At 50.4% G+C, this 21,083-nt stretch overlaps 1 protein-coding gene and 1 long non-coding RNA gene across 15 annotated transcripts in view; one reads left to right on the top strand and one right to left on the bottom strand.

The window, feature by feature from the left end:
• Positions 1 to 11,768, bottom strand: part of Chd3 (chromodomain helicase DNA binding protein 3) — a 26,851-nt gene extending 15,083 nt beyond the window's left edge. For 6 of the 11 annotated variants that reach the window (XM_085829886.1, XM_085829891.1, XM_085829887.1 and 3 more), the window contains exons 1-13: positions 11,487 to 11,768; positions 7,017 to 7,129; positions 6,299 to 6,469; positions 5,911 to 6,035; positions 4,117 to 4,403; positions 3,755 to 3,885; positions 3,468 to 3,618; positions 3,127 to 3,320; positions 2,632 to 2,862; positions 2,267 to 2,470; positions 1,922 to 2,133; positions 1,226 to 1,357; positions 339 to 438 (exon numbers count right to left, since the gene is read on the bottom strand). In XM_085829886.1, coding sequence (XP_085686012.1) covers positions 339 to 438; positions 1,226 to 1,357; positions 1,922 to 2,133; positions 2,267 to 2,470; positions 2,632 to 2,862; positions 3,127 to 3,320; positions 3,468 to 3,618; positions 3,755 to 3,885; positions 4,117 to 4,403; positions 5,911 to 6,035; positions 6,299 to 6,469; positions 7,017 to 7,129; positions 11,487 to 11,745 — 2,310 coding nt within the window. In that variant the 5' untranslated portion in view covers positions 11,746 to 11,768. Of the gene's footprint in view, positions 1 to 338; positions 439 to 1,225; positions 1,358 to 1,921; positions 2,134 to 2,266; positions 2,471 to 2,631; positions 2,863 to 3,126; positions 3,321 to 3,467; positions 3,619 to 3,754; positions 3,886 to 4,116; positions 4,404 to 5,910; positions 6,036 to 6,298; positions 6,470 to 7,016; positions 7,130 to 8,383; positions 8,590 to 11,486 lie in introns of those variants that run through there. The other 5 variants (XM_085829888.1, XM_085829893.1, XM_085829889.1 and 2 more) reach the window with 4 other exon arrangements.
• On the top strand, positions 11,344 to 21,083 carry LOC110305980 (uncharacterized). Of its 4 annotated transcripts, none has more exons than XR_015045044.1 (4): positions 11,344 to 11,429; positions 13,076 to 13,288; positions 16,212 to 16,300; positions 16,421 to 17,745. It is a non-coding gene; the product is annotated as an uncharacterized LOC110305980 (long non-coding RNA). The 4 variants fall into 4 exon arrangements; XR_015045043.1 differs by lacking the exon at positions 11,344 to 11,429 and adding an exon at positions 12,141 to 12,856; XR_015045045.1 differs by lacking the exon at positions 11,344 to 11,429 and adding an exon at positions 19,626 to 21,083 and having other exon boundaries at positions 12,866 to 13,288; positions 16,421 to 16,660.

Here is a 21,083-nt window from a genome sequence, read left to right as displayed (position 1 = left end):
AAGACATGGCAAGGTTCAAGGGAACAGCTGAGGGTGCTTCTGCCCCGCCCTAGCCACTGGTAAAAGGTGGATTCCAATTTCCTCAGCTGTGGACTGAGTTGAGTTCTAGTCTTCAGTCTCCTTCCACCCCCAGTCCCTAAATTACCACCAAGCAGCACTACTGGGAAAGGCTGGCTCGTAAGGAACTGGGTTTTGACTACAGGTAGCACCCAACTCCTACGGTCCAGTCCCTTGCCCCTCTGGAGAGGGCAAGGCTGAATGGTGGAGGAAAGCCACTGTTGAGAGGCAGCTGACAGCTCCAGTCCCAATGCTGTAGTGGCAGGGAAGAGACAACTTACATCGTTAGTAGGTGAACTGGGAGGCCCATCACCCTGTAACTCCTTCTTCTTCTTCTTATACTTTCGAGGCTGTGCGGGGTCCTCACCCATAATTAACTCACTGGGAAAAGAATGGGTGTCTAGTGAGGCCTGTCCTGGGGAGCTCTCCCACTTTTCTAAACCCATCCCAGACCTGCCTCCCTCCCTCTGCCTAAACCTTTCAGATCCTCTCTCTTTCTTTCTCCAAAGCAAATTCAACAAAAAAACTCTAATTACATTTACAGAGGACAGGTCACAGGACAACTGTAGAAACTGGTTCCCTCATTCTACCATTTGGATCCTATGAATGAACTCGGGTGCCAGCCTTGCTGGCAGGCTCTGTTACCCACTAAGCCATCTTGCCAGCTCTATCCTACACTTTCCACCTCCACCCCTGGGATTCCTTGAGCATCCATCACTCTCTTCCATGTAGCCCCCCACCCATTTCTCAGACCAGCTCTTACTTCCTCTTCTTTCTTTTTAGATGTAGCTTTTAATCTATCTATCTATCTATCTATCTATCTATCTATCTACATACCTACCTACCTATCTATTTATTTACTTATTTATTTATTTAGTGGGGCAGGGGATGTCCTCAGAGACCAGGAGAAAGTGTCTGGTCCCCTGGATCTAGAGTCACAGGAGGTTGTAAGCTTCCAGATATAGGTGCTAGGAGCTGAACCTTGATCATCTACAAGAGCTCTTAGCTCCCAGGCCATCCTTCTGAGCTGGCCAGATCTTATTGTTCCTCCTTATGCTACCCCACCAAACCCACCCAAAGCCTCAGCTGAGGCTGCTACCCTAGCCTGGGTCTGTCTGGAACAGCAGCCTCCCCTTGGCTGTCATGGCTGCTGAGCAGGCGTCCTCACCGGTGTCTCCAGTAGCTCTGCTTATGGTCATCATACTCTGGGATGTTCATCTCATCTTCCTCCCACGTGGACTGGTCGTAAGGCAGATCCTTCCATTTCACAAGGTAGTGGTAGTTCCCCTTTTTATCCATACTGTTGAGCAGGAGACCAAGAAGAGGAGCAAGAGGAGAGAAAAATAATATGGATCATGCATTGCACAAAGTTCTGATAAATACAGTGTCAACAAGCACAGCACCTGTTATGCTTGCCTTCTCAGGATGGTCTGTAAGATACCCATCATAGCACAGCCCAGAGATCCTGCAGCATCACTCCCTCACCAGACAGGGTTTGTGAGTGGCTAAAATGAGCCAGCCCTGGATCGAGGCATTAAGCTGAGCAGGAGCGAACTGTCAAATGTCCCGGCTAATCGCTCACACTTTGGTGAGAAGGAGCCAGTGCTAGGCAGTGGTAGACACTGCTCTGGCAAGCGTCTCCCAGTTCCTGAGAGCTCGTTTTCATGCCCGTCCCCATCCTTATGCTACAGAGAATGCTGGCTGAGCTCTCTCCTCCTGGTTTCTCAAGTTCCTTAGAAGGAGCAGCTGCAGCTGCAGAGACAGCCACCAAACCTCAATCGGTCATTTGGCTTACGTAGGCCTATCACCAGAGTTAGAGCAGTGTCATAGTCCAGGTGGGCCTTTGCAGAGAGCAAGGACTCACCTATGGTTAATGATGCGGTGGACAGTCATCCACTCCGGCTTGATGCCGAAACGGTAGTACTTCTCCTCCATCTCCGCATAGTGCGGGTCCTTCACCTTGCGCTTGTCACTCTTCCCATCATCCTCACCAGAACCGTAGTCCAGCGGCGGGGGCTCGTCCATGTCATTTTTCCGTTGATAGTTTCGGTACATTACCAAGTGGAAGATTTCCAGCTGTTGGGGCACAGAGGGAGAGAGAAGAAACAGCCTTTAACTCCTAGGATGACAAAGGAGCTGGATGCCCAGAGGACAGAGTGGGCGCCTGGGAGCTGGAGCCGAGGCCTAGGCAAAGGAAAAGCCTTTGTACCTGAAGCTCCTTGGCCCAGGAGCAGTGCCAGTAGGACAGTCCCACCCACTTGACAAAGAATTCTCGCTCTGATCTGCCTTGAAGAGGACGAGGGGGTGGGACGTCTGGGTTCCCGTCTGCCTGCTGCGGTGCTGGCACTGCCACAGGTGGCTCCCCCCATCGCCAATGCAAGATCTTCTGAACACGGCCCTTCAGCACAGGACACTTCAGGCACATTAGAGAAAAAGGAAAGAAGGAGGCGAAGAGAGCCCTTTGTTAGGTAGGACAAAGGTACAGCACAGGGTCGGGGCTGAGGAAGGATGAGCTGGTGTCTGGGCCTCAGAAATGGGTGAACAGTGGCGCTGGGAGGATGTGGTTCCACTTACTGTACATCTCGGGCACAGCCATTCGCCATTGGGGATGTCGGGCAGTGGGGGGTTCAGACAATGGATGTGGTAGGAGGAGATGCAAGCGTCACAGCACAGGAGCTCCCCGCCGTCCTTGCACACGCGGCAGTACTCCATGTGGTCATCCTCTTCTTCCTTCTCTCCCTCCTCCCCTTCCTCCTCATACTCTTCCTCCTCCTCCTTGGCCTCCCATTGCACCCCCTCCTTCTCCTAGGAGGTCAGATGCAGTCAGACACAGACAGAAGAAGAGAAGGAGAGACAGGAAAACCAGGACGACTGAGCCCCAGATGTGCATAAGTCTCCTGGGACCTACCACCCAGGATACCCCGACTTTTCAAACTTAATGACTCTGCAAGTAAGGGGTTAAAGAAAGGACCCAGTTAGGATCCTAGTACTGCTGAGAGGCCCAGAAAACCACTGCAGAAAGCAAGAGGAAAAGAGGCAGGCAGGGCGGTGAGGGCAGCAGGTACTCACACAGTGGGGGCAGCTCCACTTGCCCTCAGGAGCCCGGTCAAGCTCGGGGTCAAGGCAGACGAGGTGGTAGGCACGGGGGCAGGTGTCGCACAGAATAATTTCCCCGCCCTGCTGGCACACCTCACAGTAATCCTGGTGATCCGTCTCGTAGCCATCAACTTCCTCCTCCCCGGCCACTGCAGGACAGCCCAGGACTGTCATATACCCCAGTCAAGACAGAGGGGACAGAGAAAAGAAGAAAGGGATTCAGGGAAAGAGAGAAGGTCTGAGTATCTGAAGCAAGAAAGACAGCAAAGGAATAGGGCACACAGAGAGGCTCTCACACAAGGGGACGTCCTCACCCTTCTTCTTCTTCCTTCCTGGCCGACCTCGCTTCAGCTTCTTGGCACGGACAGGGCCATCAGGCCGGCCTGAGGCACTATGGACACTACCACTGTCCAGGTCTGACTCCTCTGCCTCTGGTTCATGGCCCTCCTCACTCTGAAAAGCACACTGCCCAGACCCCGCTGCCATGAGGGAGGGAGGGGGCATCCTGAATCCCCCCACCCCCACCCAGCTTCCCTCATGGCCTAGGCCTTGGATTCAGCCCTTGGCACCCTGCGTTGGGGGGACGGGCAGGGTTGCTCACCGAGCCTGCCTTCTTCCTCTTGCCACCCAGCAGCCCTAGCTTGATTTTCAGTGGCGCCATCTTCTTCCCTCGAAGCTTCTTGCGTCCATCAGGCACTCGGGGGCTCTTATTCCGCCTCTTGTGGCCTGGACCTAAATGAGAATATGGAGGAGGGGAGAAAATCCGTGGGCCATGACACATCCTGGTGGAGAGAGTGCCACCAGGGACTCTGGACTGGGCCATGGCTTCACTTTTCCCTCTCCTGAGCCGCACTCCCCCTCTTCCCCCACAGCCATCACCGTTGGGAAAGCAAGGGTTGTAGAGTTGCGAAGCCATGCAGTCTGGAAAGCAGGGGAAGAGCCTGGAAGAAGAGGGGTTCCTACCTTTGCCCTCTTTGGTTTTGGCTCTTCTGATGGGTGGGGGCTGGATTTCAGGAGCAGGGGGTGGTGGAAGGGCAGGGGGGGGTCCAGATGGTGCTATGGGGGTGGCTGAGGAGACAGCAGCTGACACCTGCTCAGCCACAGCTGCTGCTGCTGCTGCCGCTGCTGCCGCCACGGCAGCTGCCGACCCTTTGAAGGGGTTATTGGCACTGAACTCTCTCCACTTGGCCCCCAGGATGGTCATCATCTTTGACATCGGGATCTTAGGATTCTTCTTAGCAATTAGGGGCCTGGAAATACAGACACAGAAAACTCAGACCCTTCACAGATGGTCTGGGAACACTGCCATCTCCTGTATCAATTAAGTCTATGCTAACATTCCTGGATGGGGAAAGTATGTCCTATTAAGAAAAATATTAATTTAAGTAATGAGAGAAGTAAAAATAAGTTACAAGGAAAATATATCCTGTCAAGTCCCACCCTCACAATGGCATGCTTGCTTTGATTTTCTGCATTTTATTGAATTATATGGAACCTGAAGAAAGTTTCCCTTGGGACAGTTTGAAAAAGACAGACATCATGCTTTCCTCTAGGGGGTGTGGTAAGCTCCTGTTAGGACACCTATGACCTCAGTACTGGCAAACATACCGACTGTAGCAGGGGTGTAAGTAAGGCATTCCTAAGGACTGCTACCAATTATCCCTTGAGGCTACGCACCAACATTCCTGAGCTATGCGTTCAGCTGCCCACCAAATCCACACCGGCTCTTACAAAGCATGTATTTCTACTTTACAGATAAGAAAACCAAGCCCCAGGGCTGGCGAGATGGCTCAGTGGGTAAGAGCACTGACTGCTCTTCCAAAGGTCCTAAGTTCAAATCCCAGCAACCACATGGTGGCTCACAACCACCTGTAATGAGATCTGATGCCCTCTTCTGGTGTGTCTGAAGTCAGCTACAGTATACTTGCATATAATAATAAATAAATCTTAAAAAAAAAAAAAAAGAAAATCAAGCACCTACAAAATTAAGTAACTTGCCCAAGATGAAACTAGGGCACTGAACTGTTGTGTTAAACCTCAGCATGTACGTCCATGGCACGGGAACTCCTGGGTGAAAACCCCACCCCCACCCCAGGCATTCTCATTAGTCTCTGCTTGGAGAGTCCCACAGCTGAAGCCTGCTGCTCTCAATGCATGATCTGTTTTTACTAGGGCTTAAGAAAGGGTTCTGGGGCTGGAGAGGTGGCTCAGAAGTTAAGAGCATTGGCTGCTCTTCCAGAGGTCTTGAGTTCAATTCCCAGCACCCACATGGTGGCTCATCTATAATGTAATCTGATGCCCTCTTCTGGCACGCAGGTGTACATGCAGATAGAGCACCTCATGTACATAAAATAAATAAATAAATCATTAGAAAGAAGACTTGAAATGAAAACTCTTGGACAATAATGGCACCTGGGTCTAGTCTAGAAAAGTTACAGAGAGGGAAAACAACAGAACTGGCAGAGCAGAAGATTCAATCCTTCCTGTCCTCACTGCCCTCTAGTTCTAGAACCTTCTCTAATCTAGTACTAGACTCATAACCTCTGTCCCCACAACCTTAGAGAAAGACAGACACTTAGCTAGGATTGGGTGACCCCAGACCAAGAGTAGACTGAAAATATGTTTAAAATTATTTCTGTACATGCCATGAATTTCTCTAGGACACATTTTCTTAGATTTTAAACAGATTCCAGAGAGGCCTGGCCCATCCCCTAATAATGAAGTATTTGTGTGAAAGGCCTCCTGGTTCTGTCATACCTCATGAACTGACTGAAAGCTTTGTAATTGGTAAGTGTGTGGTAGTCCTCCTCAGAAAACACGTGCTCCACATCCTCTAAGCCCCAGGTCAGAAGCAAGGTTGCGGATGACTTCTGCTCCACCTGCTGAGTGGGGGACGGGATGGTAAGATGGGGTACCCTGGCTCCTCTCCCAGCATCCTTTAATACCTCTGTTAGTGTCCACCAGTCTCCTGCTCCCCTGTGCAGTCCAGTCCCCATCCCTTACAAAACCCAGCTCTGGCGGTGTCCCTCCATCCCCTACAAAGCCCAGCTCTGGTGGCATCCCTCCATCCCTTACAAAGCCCAGCTCTGGCGATGTTCCTCCATCCCTGTGCCACTCTCTGTGCTCACTCCCTAACTCTACTCACCTTGTGTCCCCCATCCCCTTCTCCCCTTTTCCTTCTTTTTGTTTTTTTCTCTTTTTTTTCTCGGTGCTTCCTTCTTCGTTTCCGACCTGGTCCAGTTCCATACTCGCTGCCTCCACTCTCTGACTTCTCCCGGTACTCATCTCTCTCTGAGCCAAATTCCTCTTCACTGTCCTAAGGAAGAGAAATAAAAAATAGCATTTATTCATTCTCACCATGTGCCAAGAACTGTTCTTACTGCGAAACATATTTTATCTCTTTCCATCTTCACAACTATCCCATGGACCAGCAATTGATCTCTATTTGTTCACTTTTTTCAGAGGAAACTGAGGCACAGGGAGTCAAATAAATTGTCCAGGAACGCAGAGGATTTCTAGGCTCTGAATTCACACACGCTTCCTCTAATACTGTAGTTTTCTTTTGCCCTCTGTATTGGGAATTAAATCCAGGGCTCAAACATGCACGGCACTAGCTCCTCCCTCAGTAAGACAGTGTGCTCTCAACTCTTTCTCTCACATGGTGAGGGAGCTACACTGACAACTGGACTCTGTACCAGGCTAGAGAAAGTGGGGTTAGGGTTCCAAGTCCAAGAGAGGCAGAGGAGACACGAGAGAGGGGGTAAAGTCTCTTGACCCTAGGAAGCCCTCTGCCCACGTAGCCAGGAACAGAGAGAATGATGTCGTCTCTGGGAAAGGGCCTGAGCCTTGCGGGGGACACTCACGAGCTTCTTCCGCTTCCTAGGTTTGCCTGGCTTGTTTTCCTTCTGCTTCTTGGGGCCTCGTTTTCGCTTCTTCACACCCAATGCTGAAGGCAGCAGCCGAATATCATCTTTATCTTTAAAGAAAAAAAAGTACCAAAAAACCTAAACTTGGAGGGTCCTTCGTTGTCCCCTTCTTAACTGCCACCGTGGTACTCTCTAGGAACCAAGGCAATAACTCCTCTAAATTTCACTGCCCCTCAACGGATGCAAACAGTGTTTCTAGTACTCTGGGATCCCCTGGTTCTGAATGGAGGTCAAGGGTCAGAAAGGAGGAGCAGCCAAGCCACTCCCTCTTCTCCCCTCCTGCTAACAAGGGACCAGACTGTAGGCCACCGGCGCAGACTGTGGCAGGTCCTTTCAGTACTCGCCAGGGCTCCTCCTGCCTTCCCCCTCACTTTGCCAGCTGGCAGCTTGCCCAGGAACCGGGGAAGCCATGCCCAGCTGCTGGCCTGGCCTGACCCCAGCACTTGGAGTAGGGAGACACAAGCTGGCAGCTCCCTAAGCCAGATGCTGAGGAGCGAGAGCCAGAGGTGGACACCTGGGCTCTCACACTAACACCCTGGGGCCCTGACATCCTTTTTGCCAAGAGGGAGGCCTGCCTCTATTTACATTTTCTTGGATAATCACACCAGCACAGCACTGGAGCAGAAGAAATTCTCAGTCATCCTCTCTTCCCCACAGGACCAGTATCTGCCTCCAACACATCTAACTCAGCAAAAGCAGTCAACGCAATTCCCTAAACAGTCCTCCTCCGGGACGACTGGAGCCCACCTGCCTCCACATCTACTCCTGGAGGCTGCACCTCTATCCCACGCCTTACCTTTCACCTCTAAATCTGTCCCAGACATGCTGACACACATTGCAGGGACACAAACAAGGATATAAACACAGACACACCTAACATGTGCAGTCTCAGATTCACACACACACACACACACACACAGATACCTGTACCTGCTTCAGCACAGCTATGGCCCTGTCTCTTTCCCCAGAGGGCAGGCCCAGGGCAGGTTCTTCCCTGATATCCCACCATCCCATTCTCCCTGACCCTGCCAGTCTGCTTAAGGTTTGGGGACCACAGTTGTTTCTCAAAGATTAAGCCCTAATGCCACATAGAAACGGGCCGTGGCTTACCTACCACCCCCACCAGTCACTAGACTAACCAGCCAGACCTGTCTTGTCCAAGTAGAGGCAGCTGCAGCCAGAGGGGAAAGCCAGGGCTTGGCCCAGCCTCTCGCCCTAGGACACACAATATTCCTTCCTTCAACAGCCAAGGGAAAATTAGCCACAATTAACACCCCAGGCCTGGGATTCCGACCTGATGCTACCTCTCCTTCTACCTCCACAATCCCGAGTCCCTGTGAGGAAAGACACTCTCGGATGGCAGACGGTGGACGGTGGACGGCGTGTGGGCATGCAAAGGGGCTGCCTGCCCAGAGGCAGTGTGTGAAAACCGATCCAGGGCTGTAATAGGAAGTCAGACGTCAGACCCAGCAGCTGGCTCCCCTTAACTCTAGGGACTTGGGTTAACGCGGAACATGGAAACGACGACCGCGGGGCAAGTGGCAAGGGCAGGCCAGGCTACGCCAACTGGCTAAGGATCAGGGAAGTGGGCCGCCTGGGTCACCCTGGGTGTGTGGGGCGAGGAAGCCTGTGAACTCCACTTCCCACCCTGCCCGGCAGGAGGTTCTCAGTTTTAGGCCGACGTCGGTGGCCAGCAGAGGGAAAGAATGGCGAGGAGAGGCAAGGGAGGGTAATAAAGCCCCAACCTCTGTCTCAGCAGCTTCTCAAAGCTGGCCGCGAGCCCAGACTCTCCCACTTCCCGGCTCAGATCTCGGGAAGGTGGGGAGGGCGAGGGCGGAGTCTGGCAGTAGGGCTGTGGGAGGAGCCTGGGCAAGAGCCTTGCTCCCGCCCCTCTCTCCTAATCTCGCCATCAATCTCTCACACTTATATTTATTTTTTTCTCAAATTCCCCTCCCTCCCCCACAACGAACCTCCATAATAGGTCTACCGCACATGCGTACTGAATGCAGGAGGTGGGTTTGTATTTTCAGACCTTTTGCAAAGAAACTACCAGAATTTTCCGCACCACCCACAATCATTTCCCCACCCCCATCCCCACCCCCCAAGGAATCACATCTATATATTATGTTATATTATTTCTCTAGACTTGCCAGAAGGGGGAGGGAGAAGAAATGAGGTTTTTTTCTTTAGCTTCCTGCTCCCTTCCCCCACCAACACGAATGCTATTATTTTAAACGTTCAACAATGTAAGGAGACTGGCGCGATGGGGGAAGGGATAAAAATTGGTCTTGGGTAAGAATGTAAAACAAAAATGGTGAGAATCAAAGCAGTCGCACTGAAAAACAATGGAAGGCTCTCACGAGTACAAATTCATATTCCAGAAAGAGACGAGGGCGGGCAGCCTGAACAGAGCTCCTTAAGAGGAGACTTATTTTTCCCCACACTGAGGTAGACGGATAATGAGTACGCTAAAAATATTTTCCGAAAGTTTTACCTCAGAAAGTCATCTGAGGGGGTGTATCTGGGTCATTTTGACTTGGAGGGCTGGAAGGGGGATGAAATTGCCCAGGGAGACATAGGAGGTGAGATTTCATTTCAAACATAAAAATTCAAAAGCTTTTGACGCTTCTCAAGGATTCAGAAAGCAAAGGGGGAGGGAGGACGCCACACAAAGACCCATCTCGACCTTAGGCTCGTTCATTCTCCTCTCTTACAAGGCTTCCAGTGCCGGGGATCAAAACCAGATCCGGAGTTCAGAACAGTTAGGCGAGAGTTACCGACGCCCTAACTCACCTGACAAGCCCCTCTCCCCTCTTTTTCACACCTTGCCGCAGGCAGCCCTGCGGGCAGCCCTCTCTCTCCTCAGGATCGGATCTTTAATTCTCCCCCCCCCCCCCCCCCGACTCCAAGCGAATCCTGCGGGCTCGCTGGAATAACTTTTTTCTAAACTTTTCCTCTTTTACAGGTAAACCTGACGAGGTTAGGGGTGAGGCTTTACCCAGTACGCATTAAACACATTATTTTTAACAGCCCCCCACCCCCGGAAAGGCTGTCTCAACACGTGTGACAAAAAGTCACAGTGGTCAGTAAGACAGTTTTTACAAATAACGTTTTAAAGTTTGGTGTGTGTGTGCTGCTCTGCCGCCAGAGACTTGGGGGTGTGGATGTCCCCAATCAGAGGTTGGCGACACTTATCCTAAAGAAGCTAGAAATTGCTCTCCACTTGGAGGGTGGTCTGAGAGTTGTGCCACTGATCCAGAGAAGGGTCTGTCCCCAGCACAGCTGGACGTCCTACGCCAGTGGCAGGTGACTTGTCATCTCGGAGAAGGGTGCTGAGTGATGATGGTCAGGACAGAGCAGCTGGGTGGGCAGTTCACGCCCCCCAACGTGGTCAGGGTGTGTGGGTGGTTTCATCAAGAGAGTGACAGTGAATGGCAGCCACGTGAGAGTCACAGCTGGGCAGTTCGGCCACCCCAGACTGACGGGGTCACGAGGGGGGGATGGGGGCTGCACTTGACACAAAAGAGCCCGGGGCAGAGATGACGAGGGTGGGGCCGGGGGCATCTGGCTCCCCAGACATTCTCCTGTCTCTCTTCTAATCTGAGGTGACCCGAGACCTCGGCGGCCAGCTAGGGGGGAGTGGACAGTATGTCCAAGTCTTACTCCAGGAAGTGGTCTGCGTGGAGTGTGGCCACCACCTGCCCCTGGTCATCAGCCGATACAAACATTCGCACGCCCCCTCCCCCGCGTGCCACCGCACACCCCTAAGTTGGCGGGCACCGAAGTCCCTGCAGGTGGAGGGGCTGGTCCGCGGGCCACTGTCCCACCTCTGCTTGCCCAAGTCCCCAGCGGAGGGCGTCGGGTGGCAGTCAGCTCCACACCCCGAACCCACTCGGCTTCAGTCCGACCCCACCGGGGCCCGGCCCGAGGGGCGCTCACGCGGCCGCCCCTCCCCCACGCGCCCCTCCCCCCACGCCGCCGTCCGGTCGCCGGGGTCTCCGCGGTCCCTCGCTCGGCCTGGGAGGGGGGCCCTGGCTTCGCCACGGCCGTTTCCTGCCTACCCCCTCCCCGCCGAGGGTGAAAAAAATAAATCTCCTCCCCCGAAAGCCGCGACCAAGTGGCCCGGTCCGCGCGCGCCGCTCGCTCCCTGCGCTCTCCAGCCCGGGCGCGGCGGCGGCGGCGGCGGTGGCGGTGGCGGCGGTGGCGGCGGTGGCGGCGGCCGCGGTAGCGGCGGGGGAGGGGTGCGGCGGGGGAGGGGAGGAGGCCTGGCCCCAAGGCCGCCGCCGCCCGGACCGCCGAGCCCGTCTGGACCGGCCAGGCGCCCGGGACTCTCCTCGGCTCGGCCGAACCGTAGGTGCCGGGCCCCGCGGCTCCGCTCGGGCCCCGGGGAGTCGGACGGACGCTTACCTGGCGGCGGGGGCGGCGGCAGCGGCGGCGGCGGCGGCGGCGGGAAGAGGTGGCAGCTGGGGGGGCTGTGGCGGTCGCGGCTCCGGTCGTGGCCCGGCCCGCGCCCGAGTACTCCCTCTTCGTCCTCCTCCTCATCGTCCTCGTCGGCCGCCTCCACCTCCTCCTCCTCCTCGTCGCCCTCTTCTTCCTCCTCTTCTTCCTCCTCCGACACCACCATCTCCTCCTCCTCCTCCTCCTCGTCCCTCAGAGGGGAAGCCATCCTGTGGCTCTGGCCCCCCCACCACCCCCCCACCCACCGCCCGCCCGCCTCCCCCACCGCTACCACCACCACCTCCTCCTCCTCCTCCTCCTCCTCCTCCTCGGCGGCGGCGTCCTCCTCCTCCTCACCGCCTCCCCCAGCCCCCCAAACCCCCAGGCCACCCCCCTCCAGAACACCCACCCCCGGGGCCGGCGTCTGAGGAGGGGGGCCGCACCACCCCCAAAAATGTTCTTGGAAAAATTTAAGGACTTTTTTCCCCCTTCTGTCTTTCCTCCCAAGAGAACAAGAAAGGGAGATCGTTTTTAAAAAAAAAAAAAAATTATATATATGTATATAAAAGTTTTCGACTTCTCTCTACCCCCCTCGGTTGCTTTAAATATATTTAAATTCTGAGGGGGGCGCTCAGAAATATTTCTCAGAGCTGAGGCACTAAGATGGCCGCCTTGAAATTATTTTTAAAACAACCCCCCCTCCAGCACTGCCACCCCCCTCATAAAGAAAGAGAGAGGGGGGTAAAATCCCCTTTTAAAACAAAATGGCTGGCTTAATATTTCATTTTTCATACACCCCCATTCTCCCTGTTACATCCAGTCTCCAAGCTTCTACTCAGAAACCCACAAATTTCTCCCTTTTTTCATAACTGATTAGTGCACAGATTAATACATTTTCCTTGTGTATTGAGAGAGAGAGAGTGTGTGTGTGTGTGTGTGTGTGTGTGTGTGTGTGTGTGTGTTGGGGGGCATGAAGGATTTCTGCATAAAACAAAAATGGCTGCTGTGACTTAACTCCCCCCCCTTATAAAAATATTTGGGGGGGTATTAATCAGTACTCATGCTCAGTCTGACATCAGCATAAATTGTTAAAGGTTAACTAGTTAGATACTAGTCCAACTAGATTGAATTTTTCTTTTCTTTACTAGTCTTCTTCCTCCCCCCACCTCCCTTCTCTAAAGAAAAGCTTTTTTTTTTTTTTTTCTGAATACTTCAGAAGGGAGTGGTTTGATGTGAAGGTTTTTTTTTTTTCCTTCAGGCATTGAAAAGGAAAAAGATGAAATATATGTTTATATATAACTCTCTACATACCTCATTGAAGTCAAAATGCATTTAATTGTGTACGTAGCTTTTAAATGAGAAACGGTACTGGCTTTTTTTTTTCTCCTTTCTTAAAAAAAAAAGTGACAGAAATCCTAGTGACTTTGGGGGGAGAGATATGAATAGATGATTGAGTTTTTTTCCAAGGAGTCCATGTTTGATTCTCTCCTTTGCCCAGCCCTCAGTGTTCTGTGATTGTTGTCAATTTTATCTCTACTCTTTCCCTTCCTCTCCTCCAGTGGCTTCCTTGTAAAATCGTCTGACTTGAGAAATTAATTTGGTGGTGACTAGGTCAGATTTTTAGGAGAAAGAGGAGAGGGTCGGATCTGAAGATTGTGAAATTCTTTTCTCCTGTGTCATCGAACGCCTCTTCCTCCATGACCTTCGACACTGATAAAGTAGAAGAAACTGAGGCACGGGGAGAGGAAGGCAGCTGAGAAGAGAGGAATGAGGTAGGGCGAACACTCAGGCCTTTTCACTGAACCGGCTGACCCGTCCTTTCCGACTGGATCCCAGTGTTTATCTTAAAGTTGTAGCAGGGATCAGATGAGCAGCTGAGCTGGAGGCCAGAAGTAAGTTTTTCCTACAGAGATTTGACAGAGCCGGCTCAACTGGAATAAAACTTGCCAAGAAGCCCAGCAAGAAGGGCAGATAGCCGGGCTCCACCTTCTTTTTTGTTCTTGGCTCTTTTCTTCCCTCCAGTTTCCTCCCATTCTTTTGATCTGTCTTTGTTGCTCCCCATCCATGGCCTGGGGAAACCATTTCTCCACTGCCCCCTGAGGCTCCCAGCATTCATGGGGACCCTGAGGGGAAGGTGGGCAACAACCAGGGAAGGACTTGCAACAAAGGAATAATCTCCAGAATATTGTTGACAATGCTAAGATGTTTCTTCTTGATGTCCATCCCCTCCCCACCCCCACTACACTTTAGTTGGTTAAGCATTGGTTTCTGTCTGTCTTTCTTTTTAACTGTGGAATTATCTTGCCTATGCACCCATACTATTTGGTTCTGTCCTCTCTCGATTTCACTGCCAGTCTGAATGGGTACCCCCTCTTTCTATGTGTGGGCTCCTCTGTAAGTACACTCGACCCCTCCATGACACTTTTTCTGACACCTTTGACCCCAAGGGCCTCATCATTTCTAAGTGAAGGACATCTCTGTCCTCTGTTTACTTTCTTCCTTCCCGTCTGTGAATACGGATGGCTCTTCTTGAGTGTGCCTGGCTCCCCCTCTTCCTGGCCCAAAGATGCGTACTGTGCATCATGCTGACACTAAGAGTGTCTTCACTTGTGTGTGTGTGGCGCGCGCCACATTGCACAGCATGTGGCAACAGTCTCTTGTGTCCTCTCCTGTGCAGGCACCTCTGCCTGCCTGCCACACGTGTCACGGTCTGCAGGTGTAGGTGGCTGATGGCGGCCGGTCGCCTCCCTGTGCAGGCCTGTAATCCTTGTCTCTAACAGAGCACCTGTTAATCTGCCCAGCTCCCTCTCCCACACTGTCCATCTCCCCCTACACCGCCCCCAGCCTGTCTGCATCTACCCCCCCTTTTCCTGTGACCTCTTGATGTGTCTTCTCACCTCGCTCCTGCCTGCCTCTCTACCTGCTTGCTTCTGTTATGATGCCTGCCTGCCTGTCTGCTCCTCCCTCACTGGCTGGCAGCTTTTTTCTCTCCCCGATTGTCTGTCTGCTTCTCTGGCTGTTTGCCCACCACTCTCTCTCCCTAGCCATCTGTCTCCCCGCCTGCCTGTCTCTGTCACTTTTAAAGCCTGAACCTCTTGGTTTGTCCACCTTCCAGGACTCGCCACACTTTCCCATCATGGTTGGCCTCTCATCTGTACTTGTTTCCTTTCCGCGTGTCTCCGCTGACCTCCTTGGCTTTCTTTGACTTCTTTTAGCTGTGTCCTCTCACTGCCTGTCTTGTCTGCTGCTCTCCGGCTGTTCAGTTTGTATCTTTTTACTCTACTTATCAGCTGTTTCTCCTAGGGCTTCCAAGGGTCTCGCTGACAACACACCAATGGGCTTAGTTCCTCTCCCCAGGCCCTTCAGCGGGTCCCTCGCCTTGACGCCTTGATGCCTTGACATCTCAGCTGCAGTTGTACTGTACCCCTTACCCCGCCTCCTTTTTAGTCTTCTCTCTCTTCCTTGCTGCCTTCACAGGCAGTCTGCCTGCCTCTGTCTTTTTGCTGGTTTCCTAGTCTTTATTTTCCTGGCTTTTTGCTGTCTGCTTAGCAGGTTCTGGCTGTCCACATCTCTGCTTGCTTTTCTTTCTTCTCGTTTGTTTTAGGTATTTTTCCCCCCAGCCAACTTTCGAATAGACATAAACATGCTATGAAATTCTCAAAGTATGGAACCTAAAGCTAGTGTGACACAGCTAACTAATTAGGAGCATTGGTGTCCTTCCAGAGGACCCAGGTTTGATTCCCAGTACTGATGTGGTAGCTGACAACCATCTGTAACTCCAGTTCCAAGGATACAACGCCCTCTTCTGGTGTCTGTGGGTATTGCATGAATGATATAACACTGAGGCAAAATACCCATACACATAAAAAATAAAGTAAGGGGCTGAAGAGATGGGTCAGCAGTCAACTGCACTTGTTGCTCTGGGTTTGATTACCAGCACCCACATGGTGGCACCCACATACCTTTCTGTAATGCCAGTTATAGAGAAGTTAACACCCTGAACCACCCAGCGCATCAGGCACACACAGAGTGCACAGACATACACGCAGCAAAACACTCATGCACATAAAATAAGTGTTTTTAAAAATAAGACTTTTAATGAAGAATAAAAGTCTCCTACATCTCCTTCTCTCCCAGGCCAGGAATGCTTTTCCCCAGAGCCATCATCATCCCATTTGTTAGATGCCACTACAGGGAGGTCCACACATCTGAACCCCCACCACTCTGTGCACACAGCCACTCCCATCCCTTCTCAGTGGGTGCGGTTCTTATCTCCTCCCACCCATACCCTGTCACACATCAGGACTTCCTAACTTCTCCAGGCTTTGCTACCTCTCCCCATTTACCGTTCCGATCCAACCTTGTAGGTCTCGTAGAGCTGGGTACCATCCTTTTAATTGACTGCTTGCTCTTTGCTTGCTTTCACTGCCGCAGAAATGCTCAGGAAGGGCTTACCCTCCCCTAAGTCAACCTGGTAGGTGACCTGTATGACTGCACACACTCCTTGGTCTCTTCCCTAAAACCTGTGTCACGGAAAGACATGGCCACACTGGGAGGAGTGAACTGCCACACCGACGCAGGTCGACGTCACAAGTGCAGTGACGTGCAAGCTGTGCGTCCCTCCATGGGAAGCAGGTAGACGCCTGCTCTGCTTTTCTCGTATATATTTACAATTTCTGTCTTTTCCTTTTGTAGGGAGACAAAGTCTAGCTGCGTAGCCCGGGTTCCTCGGCTTCCCCAGTGCACGTCTGTAGGCACGCACCCACCATGCCTAGGTCTTCAGGGTGAGTGACTCTAGATCCTTTTGTGGGTGTTAAGTCTGTCCAAGAAGTTTGCCTTCTTCCTTATCCAAAAATTTTGCCCCCTCCTCAACCCTTATTCTATCTCTTCTCTGTGCATTTTAGAGACAGACTCGGACTGTACACAGGCCTTCTTTTGAGAATAATGATCAAACATCTCCATATCATGTATACTGTCCTTCATTTTTGCTTCGTAAACGACCCGTGTTCCTGAACCTCCTCACTTGCTGGTTAGATGTCTGTCTTCCTCTCTGTTCCCACCTCTGCTCTGGATTGGCTGACCTTCTGTCTGCCTGGCCCGTATCCCTCCATCATCTCGTCTGCCTGCAGAACTACTGAGTGTTGGTAAATTGTGTGGCACCGTGTCCGTGTCGAGCATTACTTTGTCTTCTGTCTTACCCAGTCCCTCCATCACTGTCTGCTTCCTCTCCCTGTGTGTTGGTCTTGGGAATGCCACCTGCTTCTCGTGGCTGTTTCTCTTTTTCCTTGATAGCCCGTTGTTCCGCATTTCTCTCTCTGCTCCATTCTTGTCTCTTTCCTTCTGTGTTCACGAGTTCCTCTGTATTTCTTTTGTCCATTTGTTTTCTGTCCTTGGGCCTTTTGTCTGTGATTGTTTCACTGTCTCTGATGCCTGTCCCCTGCTAACCATGTCAGTGTGGGCATCTGCTCTCTCTTTCTATACTTCCAAAAGTAAGGCAGGTTGGAATCTCTTGGTGATTACTTCTTGTTTTTATTGGAAGAATGTTTGGGGAGAAAAAGGAGCATACAAATATGCAGTTATCCCACACAGACTAGAGGTTGAGAGACCTCCCAGTATAGACTAAGGAGCATGTGAAACACTGAGGACACTCCTAAGCCAATAATAAGATTACTCAAAGCCGGGCGGTGGTGGCGCACGCCTTTAATCCCAGCACTTGGGAGGCAGAGGCAGGTGGATTTCTGAGTTTGAGGCCAGCTTGGTCTACAGAGTGAGTTCCAGGACAGCCAGAGCTACACAGAGAAACCCTGTCTCAAAAAAATAAAAAAAAAAAAAAAAAAAAAAAAACAAACAAAAAAAAGATTACTCAAGAAATCTATCTAGGGATTTGCAACCAAATAGGAAGAACAACAATATCAACCAGCCAGACCCCACAGAACTCCCAGGGACTAAGCCATCAACAAAGGAGTACACATGGCTCCAGCTGCATGTGTAGCAGAGGATGGCCTTGTCATTCATCAATGGGAGGAGAGGACCTTGGTCCTATGAAGGCTCGATAGATGCTCCAGTGTAGGGGAATAGAGGGTAGGGAGGTGGGAGTGGGTAGGTGGAGGAGCACCCTCATAGAAGCAGGGGGAGGGAGGATGTGATAGGGTTTTTCTGGGAGGGAGGGAAACCGGGAAAGGGGATAACATTTGAAATGTAAAGAAAATATCCAATTAAAAAAAAAAAAAAAAAAAGGAAGCCGGGCATGGTGGCGCACGCCTTTAATCCCAGCACTCGGGAGGCAGAGGCAGGCGGATTTCTGAGTTCGAGGCCAGCCTGGTCTACAAAGTGAGCTCCAGGACAGCCAGAGCTATAAAGAGAAACCCTGTCTCAAAAAAACAAAAAAAAAAAAAAAAAAAAAGGAAGAGGAAGGAGGATGGAGGTGGATGTGAAGCAGCATGGCTTGAACCAGCCACAGCTATGATATCATAAGGTTAGAATAATTGGGATAAAGCTTTTAGCATTATCCACTGGCTCTGAAATTATTGTATTGGCATCTTGTAAATTGTGATTTTTATTGATACATAAACTGACTGGTTAACTTAAAAAAAAAAAAGAAAGAAAGAAATCTAAAGCAATAGTTAAAAACCTTCCAGATCATACAAAGCTATCAACTGTTTCGCTAGAGAAAAGGCGGGCACTCTGAGGGGAGGAGCTCTGGCTCTAGAAGCCTCAGCACAGTCCTTCCTTCCTTCCTTCCTTCTGTGCGGCTGGGTTCAAAACAGCTACAGAACCGCTTGCCACACAACCCTGGGGACGTCAGTTCAATCTCCAGTGCCCTCTAAAGAAACCAGGCTTTGTTGTGCAGACTGGAGACTCAGCTCTGCAGTAGGGAAGACAGGCAGCTTCCTAGGTTAGTCTAACTAGTAAGGCCCAGGTCCTAGGGAGAGACCTACCTCAAAACACACGGTGGACAGAAAACCTCCACCGCTGGCCTCCATATGCACCAGCACACATGTGTGTATATAATTACACCCAACACACACATAAGATAGTAATATTTTTATTTAAACCAGCAGGTAATAGTAAAATGTACATTTATCAGTCATTCAACTTAGTGAATATAATATTATTGACATCTTTAAAATCACACATGTGGTGGGCTGGAGACATAGCTTGACAGTTAAGACTGACTTACTTACTGTAACTCTTGCAAAGGACTGGCATTCAGTTCACAGTACTTACACAACGCAGCTCATAGCTATCCATAACTCCAGCTCCAGGAGACCCAAGGTCCTCTTCTTGCTTCCCTGCCCTCTTGCAGAAAAGTGGTTGCCCATACATTCATACAAACACACAAACATACAAATAAATAAAAAGTGAAAGTGAAACCTCATGAGGGTCTTACTGTTTCTACACATTCCCATCCTTTGTCTCCATCAAAATTTTGTGCTTAAAATTTTGCTTTTGGGGGCTAGAGAGATGGCTCAGTGATTAAGAGCCCTGGCTGTATTTACAGAGGCTCTGAATTTGATTCTAAGCACCTACATGAGGGCTCACAACCGCCTGAAGCGCTAGTTCCCGGGGACCCTGCACCCCCTTGGTGCCTATGGATACCAGGCACATGTGTGTTACACAGACATACGTTCAGGGAAAACACCATACATATAAAATAATTTTAAAAATTAAAAACAATTTTTTCTTTTCCTTACCATCTGTAACTTTTAAAAAACATTTCTTTATTTTGTATGTGTACAGATGTGTACACATGCATGCACCCTTCATGCCCCAGCACATATCTAGAAGCCAGAAGACAACTTGCAAAAGTCAATTCTTTCCTCCCACCATGAGCAGGTCCTGGGATTGAACTTAGTTTATCAGGCTTGGCAGCAAGCCCCTCTACCCACTGACCATCTCAGTCATCCATGGTAACTTCTTAATTCTTAAAAATGTCTAATGTGTAGAAAAAAAATCTGAAAGAATACAGTACTTAGGTCTTCCTCATCTAAACTTAATTGATTGCTAGTGTTCGGTACATCAACAACGGGCGTTATCTTAGGGTTTTACTGCTGTGAAGAGACACCATGATTAAAGCAACTCTTTTCCTTTCTTTTTTTTTTTTTAAAGATGTGTTTATTTATTATATGTAAGTACACTGTAACCGTCTTCAGACACCCCAGAAGAGGGCATCAGATCTTATTATGGGTGGTTGTGAGCCACCATTTGGTTACTGGGATTTGAACTCAGGACCTTCAGAAGGGCAGTTGGTGCTCTTACCTGCTGGGCCATCTCACCAGCCCCCTAAAACAACTCTTATAAGGACAATATTTAATTGGGGCTGGCTGACAGGTTCAGAGGTTCAGTCCATTATCATCAAGGTGGGAGCATGGCAGCTTCCAGGCAGGCATGGAGCAGGAGGAGCTGAGAGCTACATCTTCATCTGAAGGCTGCTAGGAGAAGACTGGCTTCCAGGCAATCAAGATAAGGCTCTTAAAGCCCATGTCTACAGTGACACACTTCCTCTAAGAAGGCTACACCTCCAAATAGTGCCACTCCCTGGGCCAGGCATATGCAAACCACCACAGGTGTTCTGGTGAGTTTTATGTCAACTTGACACAGGTTGTTGTCATTTGGGAAGAACAAACCTCAGCTGAAAAAACACCCCCACCAGACTGGCCTATGGGCAAGGCTGCGGTGCACTTTCTCAATGATTGATGCATGGGCCCAGCTTACAATGAGCATTGCCTCCCCTGGGTCCTAGATACTGTAAGAAAGCAGAACCAGAAAAGGGTGGTGCATAGCTTTAGTCCCAGCACTTGGGTGGCAGAGGCGGTGGATCTCTGAGTTCGAGGCCAGCCTGATCTTCAGAGTGAGTTCCAGGACAGCCAGGACTACACAGAAACCCTGTTTTTTAAAAACCCTAAATATAAATTTTAAAAGGAAAAAAAAAAGCAGGCTGAGTAAGTAAGGAGTAAGCCAGTCAGAGCCATGGTAGGGAGTTGCATTTGTATCACAGTAATTGAGAGCCTAATTAGGACAAAGGACAGATCTCTGTGATCCAGTTTTAACTGAATGAATATCAAATTCTGCATGTAATATAATTCCAACCATGTAGTAAGAGAATTTAAATGTTAATAATGGTTTTCACAGAAATATGTATTTTCTTTGTTTTTTTTTTTCTATGTTTATACTTGTCTCCCTAGTATTTTCTCTGGAATGCATATTCTATGATGAAAAGTAAAAATATAAAACTAAGTTGAGAGAGCAAGAGTGACTGACTTGTGGTCATGCAGTTTGGTAATGTCAAACAGAGAGAGCGTAAGCCTGGAAGGAAGGGGACATAGGTCAGAGCTAGAACCCTGGGTTCAGTCCCCAGAAGAGATTCCTAACTGAGAAGTTAGCTGTGTGTGCAGTGTTGGGGATTAAGCTAATGACTCCCCACTGAGCTAAGACCCCATCCTAAGAGAATCTAACTTTAGACCCAGGGTTGCTTCCAAATTGCCCAACTTGTATTCAAACCCTGCAGTCTTTGAAGGCTCCTGCTGTCCTGGTCAGATCTCTCCCTTTGAGATTACTTTTTATGGG

The sequence above is a fragment of the Mus caroli genome, unplaced genomic scaffold (genome assembly GCF_978045245.1).
Source record: "Mus caroli unplaced genomic scaffold, Mus_caroli_1 scaffold_13, whole genome shotgun sequence".
Lineage (NCBI taxonomy): Eukaryota > Metazoa > Chordata > Mammalia > Rodentia > Muridae > Mus > Mus caroli.
Note: the sequence above shows the minus strand (reverse complement) of the source record. Positions and strands in the feature narration are given on the sequence as shown.